The 9,379-nt window shown below is 44.9% G+C and overlaps 1 protein-coding gene across 1 annotated transcript in view; it reads left to right on the top strand.

The window, feature by feature from the left end:
- Positions 1 to 9,379, top strand: part of prkcab (protein kinase C, alpha, b) — a gene marked incomplete in the record, with an annotated part of 241,806 nt that overhangs the window by 187,048 nt on the left and 45,379 nt on the right. The window contains 2 exon segments of the mRNA XM_029728672.1: positions 5,768 to 5,914; positions 6,151 to 6,324. Of these exon segments, the coding sequence (XP_029584532.1) occupies positions 5,768 to 5,914; positions 6,151 to 6,324 (321 nt within the window).

Raw genomic sequence — 9,379 nt, 5'->3', positions numbered from 1 at the left:
CTTACTACCACTGTAGCTTCTCTTTCCTGTCTCTTCTAGGCCTGCCAATTAAACCACTACCTCAAGGTAGCTCTTCTGGCCCCCCACCTCTCCTTTAAACATCCCTCCTTTTCCCACCCTTCTCTATCAGCTCTACAGTCTCCTCCTGTCTTCTTCCATTGATGTCTTACACCTCTCCTCTGATGGTTTGAGTAGCGCTCAGCTTCTTCAAACATGATTTACTAACAAAGATGCTGAGTTTGTACAGGTCAGGTCATGTGGTCAGGAACAATTCCAGGCCTTACCTGTTAGGTGTCTGCTACGCAAGAGACATTCTCACCTTTTCACTATTACATCACACATTGTACACACACACACACAGACACACGCATAAACACACACACACAAACACACAAACAGTGTTGATGTTAGTAAATCTGTGGACCACACAGACCTCTGGAGGGGTCCCCATCCTCACCATCTCAGGCTCAGCAATGCACTGTCATTGCCCAGGAGAGCAACACTACTGCTCCTCATTGGCTAAGACTGACAATAACCCCTCCTTATTGGCCAGTAGTGTGGTCCGCAGCCCGCCTTCAATTAGTCCATCACAAGCCTAGACTATAGAAGGCTAATAAGTGGTTAAGCATGTGGGCATGTGTATAGTGATGTATTGTCCAGTACATGCATGCCTTGGTGTGTGCACACACTCTCCTCCACAAGGTGGCGACATTGGATTGGATTAAATTGTATAGGTTTGTGTGTGTGTATGTGTGTATGTGTGTGTATGTGTTTATGCGTGTGTGTGTGTGTGTGTGTGTGTGTGCGCGCGCGCGTGTGTGTGTGTTTAATATCGGCAGGACTATATTGGGCGAGATGTGAACTTCTGACTTGGGCTGTCAAACTCACTGCTGGTGAACAAGAGATTTAAACTCTATGGTCCAATGCTCTCACATCTATTGTATGTTTCACATTATCTAACTTCTCCGCTACGTTAAGCTTTTTTTGTTGTACAAACTGAACTTCAGATTCCAACACATCACATATAACCAACATTAGAAACCATTTAAATCATAATATCAGCTAACATAAAACTGTAGTAACATATTAAGTACCGTAGTAAGTACTAAAAGTGCCTTTTTAATGCTTTCCATGCAGAAAAAAAGGAAACATTGCACCTTGTGTTTTAACTGCCATTCTGATATTGACCACTAGAGCTAGCTGCTCTTTTTCATACCAATAGCCACTAAATTGAAAACCAATAACACTACCTAACACTACCAACCCATTTAGTCAACATTAATGTCAACACACCTACCTATAATCTCCCTGTAGGTCTAACATGATGACGTTCTGAAGGTCATGGCTGTTGTTGGTGGTGTGTCGGTGCAGTAAAGGGCAGGTCCCTATGCTCTGCTTGCATTAGTCTCTCCTGTCTATAGAATGGTTTAGCGTCTGTCTCTGAGCAATCATACATCAGTCAGCCCACCTTTATTCACCACGTCCACTGAGATCTCCCAGTCTCTCTCTGCATCCTGCTACAGAATCTGGGTCTAGAACCGCTGTCAACCATCATAAGAGCTACTTGAAATGAATGCTCTGTGCATCTTCCAAAGTCACCAGCGACTTTATTATACGATTTTGAACAATTTTTATTAAATGTTTTATTTTATTTCACCTTTATTTAACCAGGTAGGCCAGTTGAGAACAAGTTCTCATTTACAACTACGACATGGCCAAGATAAAGCAAAGCAGTGTGACACAAACAACAACACAGAGTAACACATGGAATAAACAAACATACAGTCAATAGAAAAAAAGTCTATATACAATGTGTGCAAATGAGGTAAGATAAGGGAGGTAAGGCAATAAATAGGCCACAGTGGCGAAATAATTACTATTTAGCAATTAAACACTGGAATGGTAGATGTGCAGAAGATGAATGTGCAAGTAGAGATACTGGGGTGCAAAGGAGCAAAATAGATAACAGTATGGGGATGAGGTAGTTGGATGGGCTATTTACAGATGGGCTATGTACAGGTGCAGTGATCTGTGAGCTGCTCTGACAGCTGGTGCTTAAAGTTAGTGACGGAGATATAAGTCTCCAGCTTCAGTGATTTTTGCAATTCGTTCCAGACATTGGCAGCAGAGAACTGGAAGGAAAGGCGGCCAAAGGAATTGGCTTTGGGGATGGCCAGTGAAATATACCTTCTGGAGCGCGTGCTACGGGTGGGTGCTGCTATGGTGACCAGTGAGCTGAGATAAGGCGGGGCTTTATCTAGCAAAGCCTTATAGATGACCTGGAGCCAGTGGGTTTGGCGACGAATATGAAGTGAGGGCCAGTCAACGAGAGCATACAGGTCGCAGTGGTGGGTAGTGTATGGGGCTTTGGTGACAAAACGGATGGCTCTGTGATAGACTGCATCCAATTTGCTGAGTAGAGTGTTGGAGGCTATTTTGTAAATGACATTGCTGAAGTCAAGGATCGGTAGCATAGTCTGTTTTACTAGGGTATGTTTGGCAGCATGAGTGAAGGATGCTTTGTTGCGAAATAGGAAGCCGATTCTAGATTTAATTTTGGATTGGAGATGCTTAATGTGAGTCTGGAAGGAGAGTTTACAGTCTAACCAGACACCTAGGTATTTGAAGCTTTCCACATATTCTAAGTCAGAGCCGTCCAGAGTAGTGATGCTGGACGGACGGCAGGTGCTGGTAGCGATCGGTTGAAGAGCATGCATTTAGTTTTACTAGCATTTAAGAGCAGTTGGAGGCCACGGAAGGAGAGTTGTATGGCATTGAAGCTTGTTTGGAGGTTAGTTAACACAGTGTCCAAAGAAGGGCCAGAAGTATTCAGAATGGTGTCGTCTGCGTAGAGGTGGATCAGAGATTCCACAGCAGCAAGTGCGACATCATTGATGTATACAGAGAAAAGAGCGGCCCGAGAACGAAAGAGAGGTTGAACAGGCTAGTAATAGGGGTTGCAACAATTTCAGCTGATCATTTTAGAAGAGAGGGTCCAGATTGTCTAGCCCTGCTGATGGGGGTCCAGATGTTGACCAGGGTATGGGTGGCCAGGTGGAAAGCATGGCCAGCCGTAGAAAAATGCTTATTGAAATTCTCAATTATGAGGATTTATCGGTGGTGACAGTGTTTCCTAGCCTCAGTGCAGTGGGCAGCTGGGAGGAGGTGCTCTTATTCTCCATGGACTTTACAGTGTCCCAGAACGTTTTGGAGTTTGTGCTGCAGGATGCAAATTTCTGTTTGAAAAAGCTAGCCTTTGCTTTCCTAACTGCCTGTGTATATTGGTTCCTACCTTCCCTGAAAAGTTGCATATCGCGGGGGCTATTCGATGCTAATGCAGTACACCACAGAATGTTTTTGTGCTGGTCAAGGGCAGTCACGTCTGGAGTGAACCAAGGGCTATATCTGTTCTTGGTCCTACATTTTTTGAATGGGGCATGCTTATTTAAGGTTGTGAGGAAAGCACTTTTAAAGAATAACCAGGCATCTTCTACTGACGGAATGAGGTCACTATCCTTCCAGGATACCCATGCCAGGTTGATTAGAATGGCCTGCTCGCTGAAGTGTTTTAGGGAGCATTTGACAGTGATGAGGGGTGGTCGTTTGACCGCAGACCCATTACGGACGCAAGCAATGAGGCAGTGATCGCTGAGGTCCTGGTTGAAGACAGCAGAGGTGTATTTGGAGGGCAGGTTGGTTAGGATGATATCTAAGAGTGTGCCTGTGTTTACGGAGTTAGGGTTGTACCTGGTTGGGTCATTGATAATTTGTGTGAGATTGAGGTACATCAAGCTTAGATTGCAGCATGGCCGGGGTGTGAAGCATGTCCCTGTTCAGGTCACCTAACAGCATGAGCTCTGAAAATCGATGGGGGGGCAATTAATTCACATATGGTGTCCAGGGCACAGCTGGGGGCAGAAGGTGGTCTGTAGCAAACGGCAACGGTTGGCCTTCATCAGAGTGTCAAGAGTCTTTCCCTAGTGTCCATAGACAAATTTAGACAAATTTAAAAGACCTAGTTATCGAAAAGACAAAGTCAACCGGTCCTTTAAAAATTGCAGTTCATTTTCTCAAATCATGTTTGTATTTTCATCAGGTGTGCATTCATCACCAGAATCATAATAGAATCAGGACCTTGATAGTGAGTCTGATCCAAGGCTTCAGTACTTTCTGAAATGCAGTCATAGACAGGTAGTTGGCCTGGCAACAGTTGTTTCTCTGCTGGGTGTTAGTTTCCTTTTTCTCTTGTTATCTGAAAGAAACAGACAGCGGTTGGAGCTGCAATGGTGGCTGGCGGGTTCTAATTGCCCTCTGTGTTGGGGACATGGCATTCCAATCATTATCACAAAGGGGCACAGAGACACCCCTACTGACCCGCACCCACGCCTCACAATGATGCCAAATACTACTCTGGATAACTGTCAATCAAAGGGCAACAAATATATTTTTTTATGCTCCAATCAGTCAATATGAATCATCAAAACATCTGAATTGTTCTTTTATTACAACTTTTGGTTATCAAATCTTTGTTGTCTTGGTGCTTCTGCATTCATTTTCTGAATTAGTTTGTGTTTGGGATATAAATTGGTTCTGAAGCTCTATAGGAACTTGTTATTACCACCTCCCTACCAGCTATGAAGTAGCTTCATCATGGGTCCATTCTGAAGCCTTGAAAATATGTAGATCTTAATAGCTGTAAGCCTATCGTCAAAGCATAACCCCACTAGAGGATGGTAGCAGTCTATTACCATGGCATCTATCCCAGTGTTAAAGCAGACAGATGAGTGGGAATAGTGTTTGTGACTCTGAGGAATATTACCTGACTCCAGAACAGCTGTTATGGAACTCCTACAAGTCCCAGAGCACCAGACTATACTTTCTGACTGACTCTCTGTCAGTCTCATAGGCAGGAGACACTTAAAGGGGCAATCTGCTATTTAAACAACACAAAAGTGGACACCCGCCACTTTTTTAGGTAAACACCTGAGGGATGGGGTTAGAGAAATGTATGGACAGAGCTATGGATGCAAGAACTGACCATCCAGGTGATCAAAATGATAGTTTTAACTATTTTGAAGCTATATAGTGTTTGTTTACAATTAAATTGTTTATAAACAATGGAGTAAAACAATCTTATATTTTGGGTTCTGATGACAGTTGAACTAAGCTCATGAGGCATTTCTAAGTTATATTCTTGACAAATCTATGGATATATATCATTCATTTAAAAGTCCCAAAATGGATGTAGCAATCGCAGATTGCCCCTTTAATGCTTGGTCTCAACTCTGTCCACACCAACAGACACTGGATGAAAGGCAGCCGAGCACTGGGTTGCATTTGATGCTGTCAGAATCAGAAGAATAGGATTTCATCATGATGGTTGTGTGAAATAAATAATCTGTATGCATCCCAAATGGCCCCCTGTTCCCTTTATAGTGCACTACTTTAGACTAGAGGCCTATGGGTGCCATTTAGGACACGTCCTCTCCCTTAAGGACAGATCATTTACTTGGCAGGCTGCATCAAGCACCTCATGACATTTTTGTTATTTTGTTTGTTGGATGTTGAGTCATGTCTGTGGAGCATGTAGTATGATTTGTAATATGTGGGGTTAATCAAATGTGGTGTAACAAGTGTGTGCGTGTGTGTGTGTGTGTGTGTGCGCGTACGTACGTGCGTGCGTGTGTGTGTGTATGCACGTGCGTGCATGCGTGCGTCTGTGTGTGTGCGTGCGTACGTACCTGCGTGTGTGTGTTTTACATCGTAGAAAGCCAAGTTGGGCCACGGGAAGAAGGTGATCACGCCAGCGGACCACAGACGGTTCAGCTCAGACCGAACCATGCCCGGAATGGACCGTGTCCGACTCAGTGACTTCAACTTTCTGGCTCTGCTGGGGAAGGGCAGCTTTGGCAAGGTAAGAGAAGAGTTTGGGAATGTAACATGTGAGTAGTTGAATTCATTAGAGGTTGAGGCATCAAGCTGGATCAGCAGAACCAATGGCAGGAATCATTTTTGACATATTCGGTACACTACTTTTGAGGTGTGAAAACATCTGACAAACGTAGATTTTTGGAATGTAATGTCCCTTTCAGGTTAGGGTTAGGGCTAGTGGTTGAAATCCCGTGTTTAACCCCAGGTGTCCCTGTGTAGGTGATGCTGGCAGAGATGAAGTCCACAGAGGAGCTGTACGCCATCAAGATCCTGAAGAAGGACGTGGTGATCCAGGATGATGATGTGGAGTGTACCATGGTGGAGAAGAGAGTCCTGGCCCAGAGAGACAAACCACTGTTCCTCACTGCACTCCACTCCTGCTTTCAGACTGTGGTAGGTACTGTACACACACATGCACACATGGGCATACATACATGGACTTACACGCACGCACGCACGCACGCACGCACGCACACACACACACACACACACACACACACACACACAGGGGATTCCCAGTGGGACTAAGGGGTTCAGTGTGTTCTCATCACTCTTTCATGAACCTTTCCCTGAGAAGAAACAGACAGAGCCCTTGACCACTGCATCTACACACACTCCTTTAGAGCACAGGCTTGTGTGTGAAGCCCTCACAAGGATAAGAAAACAAAGACAATTCTGACAAGTGAAGACAGTTTGCCTGTCGCCACAAGAAAAATTACTATTTTAGGCTTAGGGGTTGGGTTTAGGTTTAGGTTTAGGGTTTGAATTAGGGTTAGGGTTAGAATTAGGGTTAGGTTATTAAGGGTAAGGTTTAGGGTTAAGGTTGGGGTTTGGGATTAGGGTTATGGTTAGGGTTAGGTTAAGGTTTATTGTTTAGGGAAAATAGGATTTTGAATGGGAATCAATCGTTTGGTCCCCACAAGGATAGTAAAACAAACAAGTGTATTTAATGTGTGTTTCTTTTGTGTCATTGTCTTTGTGCATGTACACGGCACACACTGCTTCAACACAGTGGCCAGTGAGTTGAGGGAGTTGAACCTCTCCAAACAGACCCAGTATATAGATCTACAGAGGGAGCAGAGAGAGAAGAGAGGCCTTTGTCTTCAGTCAGCCCTGTGGAGAGTCCTGCTCCAGCCTCTCTGTCTGACTGACAGATGACTTATGAGGCCTTTCATAAAACAATAAAACACTCAGGTCTGAAGGTTACACCTGACACCTGCTGGGCTTTCATACACTTCAGAGATGGATTATGGGACTATTGGTCTTCTATGTCATGTACATCAGCGGGGTACTGATGAGGGTACAAACCTACTGTGTTTTGTTTCCTCCGTTGACGTCTGCCAGCTTTCTATCTCTGTGGTTCAGGAAGTACAGGTATTAATAGGAGGCAGTGGGTCAGGTAGTACAGGTATTAATAGGAGGCTGTGGGTCAGGTAGTACAGGTATTAATAGGAGGCAGTGGGTCAGGTAGTACAGGTATTAATAGGAGGCAGTGGGTCAGGTAGTACAGGTATTAATAGGAGGCTGTGGGTCAGGTAGTACAGGTATTAATAGGAGGCTGTGGGTCAGGTAGTACAGGTATTAATAGGAGGCTGTGGGTCAGGTAGTACAGGTATTAATAGGAGGCTGTGGGTCAGGTAGTACAGGTATTAATAGGAGGCTGTGGGTCAGGTAGTACAGGTATTAATATGAGGGAGTGGGTCAGGTAGTACAGGTATTAATAGGAGGCTGTGGGTCAGGTAGTACAGGTATTAATATGACGCTGTGGGTCAGGTAGTACAGGTATTAATAGGAGGCTGTGGGTCAGGTAGTACAGGTATTAATAGGAGGCTGTGGGTCAGGTAGTACAGGTATTAATAGGAAGCTGTGGGTCAGGTAGTACAGGTATTAATAGGAGGCTGTAGGTCAGGTAGTACAGGTATTAATAGGAGGCTGTGGGTCAGGTAGTACAGGTATTAATAGGAGGCTGTGGGTCAGGTAGTACAGGTATTAATAGGAGGCTGTGGGTCAGGTAGTACAGGTATTAATAGGAGGCTGTGGGTCAGGTAGTACAGGTATTAATAGGAGGCTGTGGGTCAGGTAGTACAGGTATTAATAGGAGGCTGTGGGTCAGGTAGTACAGGTATTAATAGGAGGCAGTGGGTCAGGTAGTACAGGTATTAATAGGAGGCTGTGGGTCAGGAAGTACAGGTATTAATAGGAGGCTGTGGGTCAGGAAGTACAGGTATTAATAGGAGGCTGTGGGTCAGGTAGTACAGGTATTAATAGGAGGCTGTGGGTCAGGTAGTACAGGTATTAATAGGAGGCTGTGGGTCAGGTAATACAGGTATTAATAGGAGGCTGTGGGTCAGGTAGTACAGGTATTAATAGGAGGCTGTGGGTCAGGTAGTACAGGTATTAATAGGAGGCTGTGGGTCAGGTAGTACAGGTATTAATAGGAGGCAGTGGGTCAGGTAGTACAGGTATTAATAGGAGGCAGTGGGTCAGGTAGTACAGGTATTAATAGGAGGCTGTGGGTCAGGAAGTACAGGTATTAATAGGAGGCAGTGGGTCAGGTAGTACAGGTATTAACAGGAGGCTGTGGGTCAGGTAGTACAGGTATTAATAGGAAGCTGTGGGTCAGGTAGTACAGGTATTAATAGGAGGCAGTGGGTCAGGTAGTACAGGTATTAATAGGAGGCTGTGGGTCAGGAAGTACAGGTATTAATAGGAGGCTGTGGGTCAGGTAGTACAGGTATTAATAGGAGGCTGTGGGTCAGGTAGTACAGGTATTAATAGGAGGCAGTGGGTCAGGTAGTACAGGTATTAATAGGAGGCTGTGGGTCAGGTAGTACAGGTATTAATAGGAGGCAGTGGGTCAGGTAGTACAGGTATTAATAGGAGGCTGTGGGTCAGGTAATACAAGTATTAATAGGAGGCAGTGGGTCAGGTAGTACAGGTATTAATAGGAGGCTGTGGGTCAGGTAGTACAGGTATTAATAGGAGGCTGTGGGTCAGGTAGTACAGGTATTAATAGGAGGCTGTGGGTCAGGTAGTACAGGTATTAATAGGAGGCAGTGGGTCAGGTAGTACAGGTATTAATAGGAGGCTGTGGGTGAGGTAGTACAGGTATTAATAGGAGGCTGTGGGTCAGGTAGTACAGGTATTAATAGGAGGCTGTGGGTCAGGTAGTACAGGTATTAATAGGAGGCTGTGGGTCAGGTAGTACAGGTATTAATAGGAGGCAGTGGGTCAGGTAGTACAGGTATTAATAGGAGGCTGTGGGTCAGGTAGTACAGGTATTAATAGGAGGCAGTGGGTCAGGTAGTACAGGTATTAATAGGAGGCTGTGGGTCAGGTAGTACAGGTATTAATAGGAGGCTGTGGGTCAGGTAGTACAGGTATTAATAGGAGGCTGTGGGTCAGGTAGTACAGGTATTAATAGGAGGCTGTGGGTCAGGTAGTACAG

The sequence above is a fragment of the Salmo trutta genome, chromosome 32 (assembly GCF_901001165.1).
Source record: "Salmo trutta chromosome 32, fSalTru1.1, whole genome shotgun sequence".
NCBI lineage: Eukaryota > Metazoa > Chordata > Actinopteri > Salmoniformes > Salmonidae > Salmo > Salmo trutta.
This window is presented reverse-complemented; position numbering and strand designations above follow the sequence as displayed.